This window comes from Rhineura floridana, chromosome 14 (genome assembly GCF_030035675.1).
Source record: "Rhineura floridana isolate rRhiFlo1 chromosome 14, rRhiFlo1.hap2, whole genome shotgun sequence".
Lineage (NCBI taxonomy): Eukaryota > Metazoa > Chordata > Lepidosauria > Squamata > Rhineuridae > Rhineura > Rhineura floridana.
The window spans coordinates 25883920-25900504 of NC_084493.1; the positions used below are offsets into that span (position 1 = coordinate 25883920).

General features: G+C 43.4%; 1 protein-coding gene and 1 non-coding gene across 2 annotated transcripts in view; one reads left to right on the forward strand and one right to left on the reverse strand.

Annotated features, from left to right (window-relative positions):
• STRA6 (signaling receptor and transporter of retinol STRA6) overlaps positions 1-10575 on the forward strand; it is a 57206-nt gene extending 46631 nt beyond the window's left edge. The window contains exons 15-17 of the mRNA XM_061594951.1: positions 1922-2085; positions 3702-3842; positions 9622-10575. Coding sequence (XP_061450935.1) covers positions 1922-2085; positions 3702-3842; positions 9622-9800 — 484 coding nt within the window. The 3' untranslated portion in view covers positions 9801-10575. The remainder of the gene's footprint in view (positions 1-1921; positions 2086-3701; positions 3843-9621) is intronic.
• On the reverse strand, positions 8624-8742 carry LOC133370132 (5S ribosomal RNA). Its single transcript, XR_009759083.1, has one exon. It is a non-coding gene; the product is annotated as a 5S ribosomal RNA (ribosomal RNA).
• Positions 10576-16585: the final 6010 nt, after the last annotated feature.

Below are 16585 nucleotides of genomic sequence, written 5' to 3' on the forward strand. Positions count from 1 at the left end.
CTGAACATCTCAAGAACTCAGGGGCATCCAGTGAAGCTGAACATTGGAAGATTTAGGACAAACAAAAGAAAGTACAACTCAAAGTTCAAATTGTAAATAGTTAAAGCACAACACATAGTTAAACTGCTCCCACAAGAGGCAGTTATGCCCACCAACTTTATTTATTTATTTATTAAATTTATTAGTTGCTTTTTGTCATAAAAATGAACCCACAATGACATAGATGAAAAGATTAAAACCAATACAACGAAAAAGTTAAAAAACACAATACATGGATAAGACAGAGGCTACAACATCAAAAGCCCTCCAAAAACCCTCCAAAAAGTAAAAGATGAAAGCCTGGAAGAACAGGAATGTTTTTGCCTGGTGCCTAAAGACAGATAGTGATGGCACCAGTCTTGCCTCTCTGGGAGAGCATTCCATAAGCAGGGGGCCATCACTGAGAAGCCCCATTCTCATGTCGCCAACCTCTGTACCTCTCTCAGAGGAGGCATACAAAGAAGGGCCTCACATGCTGAATGCAGGGTCTGGGTTGGTTCATGTGGGGAGAGGCAGTCCTTGAGGTATTGGGGTCCTGAGCCAAATAAGGCTTTATAGGTCAAAACCAGCACTTTGAATTGAGGCCAGAAACAAACTGGTAGCCAGTGCAGTTGTTCCAAAATTGGTGTTATGTGCTCAGACCGTCTTGCCCCAGTGAGTAATCTGGCTGCTCAATTCTGCTCCAGCTGCAGTTTCCAAACTGTTTTCAAAGGCAGCCCCACATTTAACACATTGCAGTAATCTTGCCTAGAGGTTACCAGAGCATAAACAACAGAAGTCAGGGTATCCCTGTCCAGATAGGGTCATAACTGGGCCTAAAATCAATTGCCAAGAGGAGGCAGCACAGTCTTCCCAGGGCTGATTAAAGTGGGGATCAAACTGAAATCAAAGCAGGTCTGAACAGGTATGGGATAGGGAAGAGGAGCGTTAAAGAACAATCACTTTTCAAATCAATGGGCTCCACTTCTGTCCTTGTCTGGGTGGGCAGAGACAGACTATACAGCACACAGCACCACGTGTTAACAACAACTACCCCGAGGAGCTTGGTGTGAAGGTTGTTTGCTTGCAAGGAAGCAATAATCTGGAGCTGCAACTCTGGGCAGAACAATTTACTCCTTCTAAGTGAGCGACTGCCTTCAAAGAGGCCTTTTGCAAGGGGGTGGGGATCTTTCAGCTTCTCTTCATCCAGGACTAGGACTTCTAGAGTAAGCTTAAGAAAGCAACCCTTAATCCTGTCCCAGCATTCCCATTTTCATTCCAGCAAGGTCCATGAGCAACCCGAGGGCTGGCCCAAGATATTTTACCACGTATGCCAAAGGTGGCACTCCCCCCCCTCCCCAAGTCCATGCACAGCAGCTGAGCGGACTAGGAATCAAAACTTACTTCCATACTGGAATGGCATAGCATCCTCTGCTACAGGCTATTTGGATGGCTTTAAAAGAGGATGAGACAAATGCATGGAGGATAAGGCTATCAATGGCTACTATTCATGATGGTTATGCTGTGCCTCCATAGTCAAAGGCAGTCTGCTTCTGAATACCAGCTGCTGGAAACCGCAGGAGGGGAGAGTGCTCTTGCCTTCAGGTCCAGCTTGCAGGCTTCCCATGGGCAACTGATTGGCCACTGTGGGAACAGGATGCTAGTTTAGATGGTCATTGGCCTGGTGCAGCAGGGCTTTTTTATGTTCTTATTTTCTTATGTTCTTACCCCATCCTTGAATCTGTAGATGACAATCTGTTGATGGTACTAAATACCCCTATGGCAAAGCATGCTGGCTGACTGGCTGTAATCATGAACAGGAGAACTTCTGTTAGGGGTTGCATGTGCCACTTGTACAAAATAACAATGCATCTTTACCCTCTCCGTTTTTCCTTCTGGGCAGGCGAGCTCTGTACACTGTGACATACCTGCTCTTCCCTATCAATGTGCTAGTGGGGGTCTTTGCTGGAGTCTGGAGGATGGTTGTCTCTGCACTTTACAATGTCTTCCACTTTTGCCGGCTGGATGTGAGCCTCCTAAGTCATGGGGTTGAGGTCTTTGATCCAGGTGAGTGCCGTGCAACCTGCCCAACAGGGATGTAAGAAGCTACTGTTCCTTTCTGTTCCGTTCTGTATTTATCGCATGCAGCACCATTTCCATTCTGCTGCAGTTCGTCTTCTGCCAAAACTATGTTATTCATCATTCACAAAATTAATTATGAAAATGGCACACATTATGTTGTGATTACACTATATGTATGTACATTATATGTAATATATATACTTCTATATGCATTGCTGCCCTGGGCTCCTACTGGAGGAAGGGTGGGGTAGTAGTAGTAGTAGTAGTAGTAGTAGTAGTAGTAGTAGTAGTAGTAATACCACCTTGTTCATTTTGGTGCAAAGAAAACACAATGCAAAGGAAGGGGGACACAATCAATTACACATTGTTTGCAAACGAAAAACAGCAAACACAAGTTGTATTTGCTGGACTGATTTCCATTTCAGACACAGGATGAATGAACAAACATCAGCACCTCTAGCTCTCATTTCTGTTTTCATTGGAATCTCTGACATCCCTAGCATCCAACCCCTTTTTGTTCTCCCTATCTGCCTTCTTCTGTTCTGCCTTACTCTATATGCTCTTTCTGATTGCATGTACCTAATTCAGGTACTTGGGATTAGCTGTTGTAGCACGCTTTGCACTTTACAAGCCATCTCCTCCATCCCTGAGGACACTTCCCAGCTGTCGTTATTTTGGGGTGAGGTGTAGTCACATACCAGCAAAATCAGTGCCGTTTGTGCCATTGAAGATGATTTGAAGCTTTTGCACAATAAATCTGTCGGTGCCCCTTGGACTTTTTGCAATAAGGAAAGTAGAAGGGAAATGCACTGGAAAGAGTGTAGGATAATGTCATCTAACCTCCCTGCAAACAAACCAAAATGGATGCTCATTAAATAACAGGAATGTTAGAGAATTCTGACCAAAATTAGAGTGGAAATTGCTGATGTTCGCTTATTGTCATATGTCCAGAACAGAAATCAGTCCAGTGAATACGATCAGGATTCGCTGTTGATGCTTTCAGTCAGCAAACAATAGGTAGTTAAGGTTTTCCTCCCATTTGCATTGTGTTTCCTTTACATTAAAAGGAATAGGGGAAATAATGTAAAGAGAATGTACGTTTTATTTTATTTATTAATTATTTGATTTATATCCCGCCCTTCCTCCCAGCAGGAGCCCAGTTCCGTAATATACATAATTTTGCTGCAGCAGACAGCAAGACAAATAATCTCATTTTTTACAAGAAATGAACTGCAGAGGGATGCAACTGGTGCTGTATGTAGCAAATACAGGATGGAATGGACAGCACTGCCTTTTTGCATCCCTGTTGTAAAGCCAACATCATTTAATTTCTTGGCAAACAAATCAGAATGAATGCTCAGGAAAGGGATTGGAAGCACTCTACTCCCTGGCTTAATGTTGTGAAGGCTGGTTGCAGACAAGATGACAAAAGGAAGACTCCTTTCCCCCCTGTTGCTGTTCTGATTCTCCTCTGGCACAAGCCTTCTGCGCATGCATGCTCTTATGCTCCACCAATGCATTTTACACACACACTGTTTTTCCCCCTCCCCTTCCTCTTATTCTCCCCCACCCTCGCTTCCACCCTTTGCCCTTCCTTCTAGGCTACCGCACGTATTGTCACTACTTGAAAATTGAGGTCAGCCAATCACACCCAGTGATGAAAGCTTTCTGCTTTCTGCTCCTCCAGTTGTGCAGCCACAAAGGAACGAAGATGGGACTTCAGCTAAAAGATGTAGAAGAAGGTGAGCGCTCTTTTCTCGGTCCCGAGCCCTGTCATCATGGGAGACGAAATGTATGCAGAGATGCTGCCAGGCAGATGGGCAAATGTTGGGGAGGGGAGAGTGAATGGTCTGCAGCACCTTATTTGCCAGAAAAAATAGCCAGTTTTTAACTCACTCTCTCATTTATGGCCATCCAAGGGGAAATTTTTGCCCTTTCAGCTATTCAAGGACCATTTATTTCTTGATATATAATAATTATTATTTATTTAATTTTATCCCGCTCTTCCTCCCAAAGGAGCCCAAGGAGGCAAACAGTTTAACAAGAAAAAGAAAAACATACTAAAGATAACTGTTCCAAATCACAATTACAATTAAAAATATTATCAAACACAGTTAAAAATATTGTAAAACACAGCTTAAAAACATTCTTTCATCAGTGATCTTCAGGTTGCCAGGAACAGTCCCCTTTAGCCATCAAATGTCTGGGTAAATAGGAATGTTTTCAACTTCCTCTTGAAATTCAGTAGTGAAGGAGACAGACTCGCCTCACTGGGGAGAGCATTCCACCACTGAAGAGGCTCTGTCATGGGTCAGTGCCAAATGGGCAGCGCTCAATGGCAGCATCACCAACAAGGCTTTGCCTGCCAATCATAGGGCCAGATATAGATTGTCATGGGAGATGCAGGGAGCCACGGCAGTGGAGGAAACAAGCATTGAGTTTGCATACTTGCTCCAAAGACTTTCTGGTGTGTGTGTGGTGGTGATGGGAAAGTCAGGTCAATGAAAAGATGTGTGCCTTTGAGCCCTCACTGCTTTCATTTGATGCATCCATGCTCCAGCTAAGAGAGATGCTATGCTCAAGTGGCACCCTAAGTGGTACATGGGCTGGAAGGGAGGGATAGAAATGTTTTAAGACTCTTTATTAGGTTTTATTTATTTACACAAACAAAAAAATAGCAGAACAAAAACAGATTATTAAGTATCAAAATAAAAATGGAATAATACTACCACTGGCCACATAACTCATGGTTCTTGGGCTTAATACTATAGCTTTTTTAAATTGAATAATCTTGTTTATAATGTTTATAGCTAAATCCTATCTCTTCTTTTTCTCTTGGTGCACAACCACAATCAACAAGTTATAGAATAGGATATACATTTGTATTTAAATAAATGAGTAAATGCTGTGAAAAGCATACAAAAATGCACATTTGTGGGGAAGAATACAAATGGGCATACAATTTAAAAGTATAATTTAAATGTATAAATTTAAAGTTTATGGGTTTTAATTTAATTGGTTAGCCTTGGATATCTGAAGTGAATCCTCCATCCTTTCCACTTTGGCTAGAGATGAACATATCAGCCTCTTTCTCTTCTACTCAGTTTTGCATGCACTCAGTCATAGTTTCATTCACTCTTATATCTTGCCAGAAAAGTCACATTTAAGTTTATTCACATAGACTAGGAATGGGTGAGGAATTTGTTTGGTGCACTTTTCACAGTGGACCACCAACCCAGTCTGATGATGCACTGGTCCAAATGTTGCAAAGCAATTTTGGTGTGCAGAAAGGTGCACACACAAGTACATACATGAAAGATGCATACAAAATGCATATTTTACAAATGAATGCATTGAAAGTATGGTGGTTTAAATGGGTACAAAATGTGTATAAGTTTTAAATGTGGACTTTTTGTTCATTCCTTAAAAAATTACACTATGGGATGGAACAGACCTATAACTAACCAACAGCAAGACTGAAATGGGACAGAATTAATCCATCCCGAACACATGTTCAGTCCATTCCTAACACGGATACCTCTCTTACTGTCCCTAACCTCCTTGCTTTCCCTTCTAAAGCTGGGAGCAAGATTGCAAGTCCCTGGGCCAAATTTTATCCCATGTGGTGTGTCTATTTGAGCACCTTTCCAGGTGACCTTAAAAGCACAGGCCTTTGATTTTGATAAAGAAATTGCAGGCTCTTATGGCTGTGGGGAATGCTGATCTCCCTGAGATCTAAACTACATATTAAGATAAACATGCTTTTGTAAATAGTTTAAAAGTGTGCTTGAAAGTGTGTAAATTTTAAAGGAAAAAACAGCTGAGGGGTCTCAGTTCATAAAGCACTACTAATCTGTATTGGATGCCCACACAAGTTTCCTGTCAAAAAAAATCCCCACAGCTGCCATTTTATTTATTTTATTTTATTTGCCCCCCTAATGTGCTGTTAGCAATAAGCAACCCCTTGGAGGAAAGCAAATATCAGCCAAGAGTGGTGAATCTGTGTCCAGACTGCAAGTGACGGCTTACACAATTTGAATTGCTGCTCCATAGTAAAACATCTCCTACACATAGAAAACTAGCATGTCAGGGAACATCCTGCATGCTAGTTTTCTATATGTAATGGGGATTGGAATGGAGGAGCATGCAAACACGTGACAGTTGCCTGCCAATAATTCAGTCTCCAATCTTTTCATTACCTTTGAAAAGCCTTAGGTGAGTTTTCCCTGCATGATGCGATTATAATCAAACAGATGTCTAAATAAGGCCTAATTTTCACTAAGGTTATAAGCCTGTGACTGGATGGTACCACTGCAGGTGGGGTTTAAAAGACTGAAGTTTCCTCCTTCAAAATATAAAAAAACCTGCACAGAGAAAACTACCATAAGAACATAAGAACATAAGAAGAGCCTGCTGGATCAGGCCAGTGGCCCATCTAGTCCAGCATCCTGTTCTCACAGTGGCCAACCAAGTGCCTGGGGGAAGCCCGCAAGCTGGACTTGAGTGCAAGAACATTTTCCCCTCCTGAGGCTTCCGGCAACTGGTTTTCAGAAACATACTGCCTCTGACTAGGGTGGCAGAGCACAGCCATCATGGCTAGTAGCCATTGATAGCTCTATCCTCCATGAATTTGTCTAATCTTCTTTTAAAGCCATCCAAACTAGTGGCCATTACTGCATCTTGTGGGAGCAAATTCCATAGTTTAACTATGCGCTGAGTAAAGAAGTACTTCCTTTTGTCTGTCCTGAATCTTCCAACATTCAGCTTCTTTGAATGTCCACGAGTTCTAGTATTATGAGAGAGGGAGAAGAACTTTTCTCTATCCACTTTCTCAATGCCATGCATAATTTTATACACTTCTATCATGTCTCCTCTGACCCGCCTTTTCTCTAAACTAAAAAGCCCCAAATGCTGCAACCTGTCCTCATAAGGGAGTCACTCCATCCCCTTGATCATTCTGGTTGCCCTCCGCTGAACCTTCTCCAACTCTATAATATCCTTTTTGAGATGAGGCGACCAGAACTGTACACAGTATTCCAAATGCGGCCACACCATAGATTTATACAACAGCATTATGATATTGGCTTTTTTATTTTCAATACCTTTCCTAATTATCCCTAGCATGGAATTTGCCTTTTTCACAGCTGCCGCACACTGGGTCGACATTTTCATCGTGCTGTCCACTACAACCCCGAGGTCTCTCTCCTGGTCAGTCACTTAGATAGCATATCTAAGCTTTGCAAGTTTTCTGTGCACAAGGATTGATTTTTGTACAGGGGAGAATTCTGTCACCTGCAGTCCAGACACATGTTTACATCTGAGGGGAAAAAACCCTCTGGTTAAAACTGGGTCACAATCTAAAGGCTTATCTAGTGTTTCCTGAAGCTGATGTAAGATTGCAGGCTTTGAATCATTGCCAAGTATTGTGCTTTTCCGTACCAAAAAAATAATAATCCTTGCATGGAGAAATGATGTGTTATCTTTCCCCTGCCATGCTAGATTTCTATTTTCACTTGTTGCTTTCTGTGTAGAGGAGTACTCGAATCACGTAGGCCAAGCTGCCTTCTGAAGTGATCCTGCCCTGGCACAGAATACCTCAGTTGGGAATAGGAATGGAAGAAAAATTTATTTAGTTTCCATCATCATGCAAATCAACCAAATTCACACTTCCCAAACCATCATGCAAACTGAAGCACAGCTCTCTTCAAACTTCCCCGAGTTTTAGTTCTTTAACCAACGAAACATACAAAAATTGTATATAATAGTGAAAAATGCACACAAAGATGGCTATTATTATCATCATTATCATCATAATCCTTTCATTATATTTATGAATCACTTCCCATGAGGCTTCCTGAAGCAAATAAAAACATATATAAAAACAATTAAAAATAGCAACAGTTATATATATGTAGTGTAAAACAACAGCACAAACATAAAAATCAGTTCAAATCCAAGATAGGTGACAATTAGGATAAAGTTCTCTGTTTAAAAGGCTTGTTGAAAGAGGAACGCCTTTAGCAGGTGCCAAAAAGACAAAAGAGAATATATAGCTGATATGTAACGGGACGGAGCTCCAGAGAGAAGGAGCCACCACATTAAAGGCCACACACCTGAACTTACATGATCTGGACAGGGTGGTTCATGACAGATGCTCTTGGAGGTCACTGATTCATAGGGTCTCCAGAAGTCATAGTCGACTTGGAGGCACATAACAACAATCCAACACTGTGCAGACAGGACCTCCTGATAGGAAGGTCTCTGCAGAAAGCCCTCTCCAGTGGAGCACAGTGATCGGTTGGGTATGTGGGGGAAGACAAACATTTTTCAACAGCAGCATAATATAATGGTGATATTCTGCCCTTGTATATGTCATGTTGTAAGTGATAGTTGTTGTTGTTTGTTGTTATATGCCTTTGAGTCAATTACGACTTATGGAGACTCTGTGAATCTTTTTTGGATATATTCATAGGGTTCTCATGGTCAGAGGTATTCAGAGGTGGTTTACCGTTGCCTTCCTCTAAGCCTACAGCACCCAGTATTCGCAGGCGGTCTCCCATCCAAGTACTCACTAGACCTGACCCTGCTTAGCTTCCAAGATCAGACGAGATTGGGCATGTTCAGGGTAGTATGGCCATAGACACTAGTGAAAGTAACATGCATCAGGGGGAAATTGCCTAGTATGTGCATTTTTGCAAGCAAAATTGTTTACAAAAATGCATATGTTCGGAGAAATGTGCACAAAAATATATGTGAATTTTCATGAGGATTTTTTTTTAATTGCATATATGCAGAAATGGGTAAACCAAACTTAACAATGGAAAAATGAGAAACTAAGAGAAACCAAAACCGACAGATTTGTTCATCCCGAGTTGAGAGCAAGGTCTTCTCTCTTTCTTTGGAATTTTTCTGTATTTTTCTCTTGGGAAAATGGCCTTTGTGATGGTGGCAGGTCTACACCATACATTTAAAGCACATCCATTTAAAGCACATGACTTCCCCCAAAGAATCTTGAGAACTTTTCCTCTCATGGAATTACAAATTACCAGCACCCTTAACAAAGACCAGTTCAAAGTCATGCGTTTTAAATGTGCATTGGAGGTGCTTTAAATGTAAGAACATAAGAACCTACTGGATCAGGCCAATGGCCCATCTAGTCCAGCATCTTGTTCTGACAGTGGTCAGCCAGTTGCCCATGGAAAACCCACAAGTAGGACTTGAGTGCAGAGAGCAGAGAGCATTCTCCCCCTCCTGCGGTTTCCAGCAACTGATATTTGGAAGCATATGGCCTCTGTCTTTGGAGGCAGAGCATAGCCATCATGGCTAGCAGCCACTGATAGCCTATTCTTCCATGAATTTGTCTCATCCTCTTTTAAATCCATCCACGTTGGTGAACATCATGGCCTCTTGTGGGAGCAAACTCCATGACTTAACCATGTGCTGTGTGAATGCTGTGGGTGTGCTGAAATGAAGGCATGTGTGTATGTTCTTGAATCTTTGTTATGATCCTTTTGTCACCAGGGGTGATGCTCATGAAGACCAAGAAGTTGGCATCAAAAGCATCTAAGTGCCAGCAGAGCCGTGCCCGGTGGTCCTTGGCATACACCCTCCTCAACAATCCCTCCCTCCTGCCCTACCGAAAGGGGGCTCTATCAGTCTCCACAGCCAATGGGATACCAGCCAGCGTTGCAAAGCCTTAACAGTACAGACAAAAGTTTATTGAAAACGATGGACTGCACCCTTGGGAAGAATGTATCCTGTGTCTCTTCGCCACCCCATCCCCTTGTCATTCTCCTCCCATGTGTTCTGCTCTTCTCTGTGCCTCCCTTGTAGTCTTGCCACAAGGCTGTGGCCTACTTTCCCTGAGGCTAGAGTCTTTGCCACCACACCAAAGAAGACTTGTGACACAAAGATGGAATAATGTTATATTTATTAAAATATAACACACTAAATCAAATTCAATCCAGCCAATTATCCAAATATAAAATACTTTGGGCAGGTGAGGCAAAACCTAAGTGGAAGGGAATACTCCATCCCATTCTGAAGGCAAATAATTCTCCTCAGACTGTAACTCCACAGTCAAGGATGTGGGAGAAATCCTCCCTCCTTGCTATTGGAGTCAGGTGTGTGGTTCCAACCTCCGCATCCTGGCCCCGCCATACAGGCGTTCACCAAGATGCGCAAGCCGGTCCCACGAGGACACTCCCCAGATCCCCACCAGACATTAAGCCCTGATGGTTCCCTAGGGAGTGCCCTTTACCAGAATGCCTCAACCGCCTCAATTTTAACCCCAATATACCTCACCTGCCCGAATTCCATGCCAGCCAAAGCAGACACACCACAACCCTACCCGACAGGCCAATTGAATTAAACCCAAGCGGTATGGAGTAGGCAAAACCAAAGGGATTCTGAAATCAGGATCCCCCCCAAAAAATTCCTACTCAGCCCCATTTGGCGACTAGCAGAGCCTATACTCACAAGGGAGGGAGGGAGGGAGGGTGCCATAAGGCAAAAAAGGCAAACACTAGGGGGAAGGACCAGGCTTTTATTTGCTGCTTGAACCCCCTTCCTAATTGGTAAGATGATCCCACGTGGCTCAGTCTGGAACTTCGAGACCCTTTCCGCATCTTCTATTAGAATTAGGGTGGCGGCAAATACGCCCCTGCAAAGGCAGGAATGGCATTTCCCTGCCAGGGCACAAGGTGAATGGAACTGGAAGCACAGGCAGCTAGCAGCTGAGCTGACCCAAAGGGGTTGTCTGTCTGATGCCCTCCCACCTTAATTCTTAGTGTTTGCCAGAGTGTTGATTGTTTGGTTTTAGAAAGAGAGATTTAAACAGTGGTGAGAAGGGTACTTGAAGGATCCAGAAATGTGGATAATGGGCTTCCTTTGGATGTTAGCAGAATTAGAGATGTGTGTGAGGGGGGGGAGGGTTGAGTCTCCTAAGTCATTGCCTTAGGAAATCCTTGTCTTTGTATTTTTTAAAACTCCCATCTAAGAAAACTGGGGCAGTTCTTCTAGCTGTTAATGTGTTAACAAGACAGGCTCCATTTCTCAAAGGGGCTGCAGAGAGTGATGAACTGGAAGGTGCAACTCCTAAATGGAAAACCAAAGCCACATTAAACTTTTCACTCTCCAAGCTCTTGGACAAATTATATTCTTAATGCCTACTGATTCTTTGTAGGGATTGCCAGTTATCCTCCTAAGCATTCCTCTCTTCTTTATATTTATAATCCACTATCCCTCAAGGAAAGCAATGTGTGATTCTTTTGGGATGTTTCGCACCAACCTCTTTGACATGTTGTTGCTTCCCCTCTTTCCCCTGGAAAACTGACCTCTCCTCTCCCCTTGTATTAAGCAAGTACTTGACCTTTGGTAGTAGATGCTGGCAAGGTCACCCTCCAGACCCAGTTAACGTAGAACAATCATAGTATACAGAGAGTTGAACTCTTCTGGTGAGACCAATAAACACAACTTCATTGATACACCCCAGTGAAGTCCTGGTTTGTCATGGTATTGGTGTTGATATTTTCCTTTAAGCAAGGAATGCAGGAATTTAATTTCTGTGCATTTGGGTGCAATCTGACTTGATCTGTACCTCTAGGACCAGTGTGCAGATTGGGATGTCACTATCTTTTGCATTTCACCCTTCTCTGTATTTTGTGATACAGTTCTCAGCAGAACAAAAAGTACCAAAATGTGTTCAAAATAATGGGTGTAAAAAGGCATTGCTTTCCATTCCACCCTGTATTTGTTGCATGCAGCACTGTTTCCATTCTGTTGCAGTTCATCTTCTGCCAACAACAATGTTATTCATCTCACTGTCCGCTGTGGCAAAATTACATAATGTATGCAATTTAGCTAATTGTATCAGTTATGTTATTCCACACAATTCATTTCAGTACAAAGGAAATAAAATGCAAATGGGGGCGGAAATGTAATCAATTACATATCATTTGTGGATTGAAAGCAACAATGACAGCAAATACTGATTGTGTTCACTGGATTGATGTCCATTCCAGACATGGGGCCAATAAGGAAACACTGGCAACTTCCACTCAAGTTTCTCTTTTCATCCCTAGTTCAAAATGCACATTTTAGGGTAAAATACATTTGGAAATGTGCACTCTCAGATAATATATTAAGTACATATTTTGTGATGAAAATATGCAGGGCCGGTTCTAAAGGGCGGCCAGGTTGGGCACTGGCCCGAGGGCCCCAGAGCTACAGGGGGCCCTGAGGGGCCCTCCATGATCCATGCCCCCCCACGCCTCCCCATGCCCCATACTTACCTGTCAGCCGGCTTTTTAGCATTGCCCTTAATGAAGATGGCGACTGCAGTTTCCCTAAGGTACTGAAGCTGCTGCCGCCATCTTAGTTGATGGCAGAGATGTGCGCGCATAGCATGCACATGTGCCATCAACAAAGATGGTGGTGGAGGCTTCATTCCCCTTAGGGAAACCACAGCCGCCATCTTCATTAAGGGCAATGGTAAAGATTAGACAGGTAGGGGGACCGTGGGGGGCTGCGTGGGGGGACTGCGTGTACGCGCACGTGCGCACACCCACCCACCGGGGGGCCAGGGCAAGCTGATGCCCAAGGGCCCCCGCATGCCTGGAGCCAGCCCTGAAAATATGTATTTAGATTATTTTTTTCATGCTCATGTTCTTTCTTTGTAAAACAAATCCATCAATCACAGATAAATGCAAATACAGGATGGAATGGACTGGGAATTGAGTGATCTTTCCAGTCTTAGGACCCATCCATACCTAACTGCAAAAATCAACATTTTTCAAATTTGGTTGGTAGCCTTGAGATCAATACATGTCCTATTTGTGGTCAGATTATTGTGAAAACCTGATGATCAAGCATCCATATGTGTGGGCTTTTCTTTTTTTGTCTAAATTGCCATAGCATTGACCACTCCCCTAAGACCACCCCTTTTCAGTGATTGGTCCATAACGGTGGTTTGCTTTTCACACACTTTCAGAAGAGTGCAGAAACTTTTTTTTAATTCCCATCCATGCGCAGGTTTATGGATGCGCTGTTGGGTGGGAAGGAGACAAAGGGCTTAGCATATTATGGAGGAACACCCATGTACCTCCTATTGCAGGAAAGTCTGCAGCATTGTGTCTGAGCATATGGATGTTAATATGATTGATTATCGGTTTAGGAAAGCGTATTGGTTTTTTTGTGGTATTTCCAATGCAGATTTGTGAATGAGAAAATCCATACTAGCTTGCAACGTCATGTGGATGACGGTGAATTAATGAGGACACAAAGCTTTAACACTGTGGATTATGTGTACTGCCTTCAAGTTGATTCCGACTTATGGCTACCCTATGAATAGGGTTTTTATGAGGCTGAGAGGCAGCAACTGGCCCAAGGTCACGCAATGAGCCTCATGGCTATGTGGGGATTTGAACCCTGATCTCCCAGGTCGTAGTCCAACACCTTAACCACTACACCACACAGTCATATGGATGGGCCCTTACTTTGATCCCCTGAAGTCTAGTTCCACAATTAACAGCAGATGGGAATCTAATGCTTCGCCTTCCCCTACCTGCAGTCTTTCCTTCCACCTCCAATGGGGTTCTGGGCAAGCGCTGCTCCATCTGGAGAAAAACAGCTGAAGGAGAGGGTTTGCAAAAGGTGTTGTTGTTCTCTCCAGCACATGCACACACATACTGTACCATTTTGGTTTCCACTTAGTTGTTCAGTTCTTCTAAAAGTTTATCCAGATGTCCTCCAGGACTGTCCCACCAGCACTGGCTATGTTGCAGTATAAATGCTAGCCATCAGCACCAACCCTTCCTGCTCCAGGAAATGTGTCTACCCATACAACCTGCCGTATGTCCACCTTAAAGTAGCCTGCTGCCCTCAGTTGCAGCAGAGGACTGCCAGGGTTCAGGTAAGAGTCAGCTGCCCATCCAGTTGGCTACTGAACATGGGATAGGAGGGTGTCATCTTGTCCTCCACCTCAGGCAACAGCATGTCTTGGGCTTGTTCTGGAGCCACTACCGGTCAGAGAAGACAACACTGTGCTAGAGGAACAAATAGTTTGACCTGGTGCAGCGGAGGCTGGTAGCTCCATATCAGTGGGGCAGTGGAATCTGCTCCAGGTATTAGTCTGCAGTTTCAAGGAGCTGTGCAAGGTTTCAGCACCTTGGACAGTTCCTTGGAGATCCAGTTTGGAGTAATGCCTGGAGCGGATTCCATTGCCCCACTGACATGGAGCCACCAGCCACCACTGACCTGGTGGCAGCTTCCTATGTTTCTAGTTCCATTAACACATAAATCTGACACTACAGTCTGGCTCTACAGGCTTAAAGACAGGCCTGCTCATTTACTCAGGTCTAAATGGATCCGCAGCCCCATCTGCACTGTACATTGAAAGCAGTATTGTACCACTTTAAACAGTCATGGCTTCCCCCAAAGAATCTTGGGAATTGTAGTTTATTAAGGGTGCTGAGAGTTGTTAGGAGACACCCCCCATCCCCCTCACAGAGCTATAATTCTCAGAGTGGTATAACGATCAAACCCTCTTCCCAGGAAACTCTGGAAATTGTTTATATACTGGTTTCAGTATATAGTGCAGATGGAGCCTGAGTTATGTGAGTTTCCATATTTATTCTGACCACTGATAGCATATTCTGCGCAATGATATTACCAAAGTATTCTGATTCACTCATCTTCCATGTGAGCAGCCAGTGGGACAAATGCAAGATGAGCCGAATGACGTGGCTCTGTCCTACTCCAATTAATCCTATATCCAGGGATGGAACCAAGTCTATTCTCAAGTTCATTAATTTAGGTTCTTGTGTAGCCTTTTCAATAAAGCCATTCACAAGAAAAAGAAGTCCCAAAGGATGCAGGAGATTTAAGTGGCCCATTCTCCACACAACGGTCCTTTCAGATAATTAGACCTCAGCTGGGGTTCTGCTCTACTGCTTAATTCGTGTATTAGTTAATCTGAACACCTCAGTATGACGCTGGCATCACTCTGATGCCTAACCAGTGATTGGAGCTGTACATATGGTGGAGTACCATGTTTATGAATATAATGCATTCTTGATATTGCTAATAACCAGAACTGTGATTCAACCAGCACCTGGCAACTGCTGAGCAATTTACCTTGTTGTAACAAAACAAACGTGCTTCATCCAAATAGTTTGCTTTGTTGCCAAAGGGAATATTACAGTGCAGGTTTATTCTCCTGGTCTCTCATTAGAATGAGAGAAATCTAAAATCAGTTAATCTAATTAAATAATCAAGCAAATCTCCATGAATTTGCATAAGCCTGCATTATTTGCATAAGACCATAGTGTTATTTGTTTTTAGATGGTTTCTGTATGCCTCCTGGGAACCATGGGAATTGTAGCTCTGTGTGGGTAATAGTTGTCTTGGAAAATATGAGTGCCTCAGAAGCAATTTCTCTGGATCTGAATTCTCCCTCTTCTGAGGTTTATGTTTGTTATAAAAAAATGTATCTCTCCCTATCCTTTTAGACTTGTGCTAAGTATGTGTTAATTCTTAGCAAAGCAATAACATCTATAATCTGTTGAAACTGCCTTACTGCCTTACTGTATCTAGGACAAAGGCAGAGAATGTTCCTTGCAGAGACGCATTTCAAAGATGCATTTAACCACTGGTTACAAAGTGTCTGTTTGAAGGGGGTGATAACTTTAAGAACAGAAAGACAGGAAGAGTGAAAACATGCCTTTTGTTCCTTTATTACGTCTGTTTACAGCTTTGATGACTCTGTCTTTCATCTGTTTACTGTTCACCGTGCCCTGGTGGTCTATAAATTGTTGATGCTTCCTAAATAAAGTTGTCCATCTGACCAAGGCTGTCACTCAGTTGGACTGAGGGTGGGTTTGTGCAGGTGGAACCTTTGGCCAAAGATCTCATTGTGTGTAAATGTGTTTTCCTTCCTAATTTAGCTTCAGGGTCCAATACAGCTCGTGCCTTACCTGGGGAAGGAGGCACAGTGAGATTGAAATTGAATCTCACCCAACAATTTGGGGGCTCATCCGGGATTCTGCGGCACACTCCCCTCCTCTCCCGGCTCTTGCCTCATCTGAACACAGACAGTGTGCAAAGAAGGGTGAGTTTAGCCTTAGTCTCCACCTGAGGTGAGAGTCGGGCAACGGAGTGGGTAAGTGTTAGCTGAGGGACCCCTGGTTAGGAAGGATGGGTCAGGGAGGGAGCATCCCTGACGCCAGCCCGTTGGGCATCATGAGTAAACTCTGGGACGTAGGGAAGCTCCCAGTGCAAGTAGGCATGAAAAAGAAGCATGCTCGTATTGTGTACCCGGGAGTGGCCCGAGTACACCGCGGGTTTAGAGAAAACCCAGGAAAGATGGCCCATGTGGGGCTCTTTCCAGCCAGGACCGTTGAGTGGTCCGCGGCCAGATTGCTGAGGAAAAAAAACAAAAAACAAAAAAGAACAAAAAACAAAACAAAAACAAAAACCTAGGCAAAAG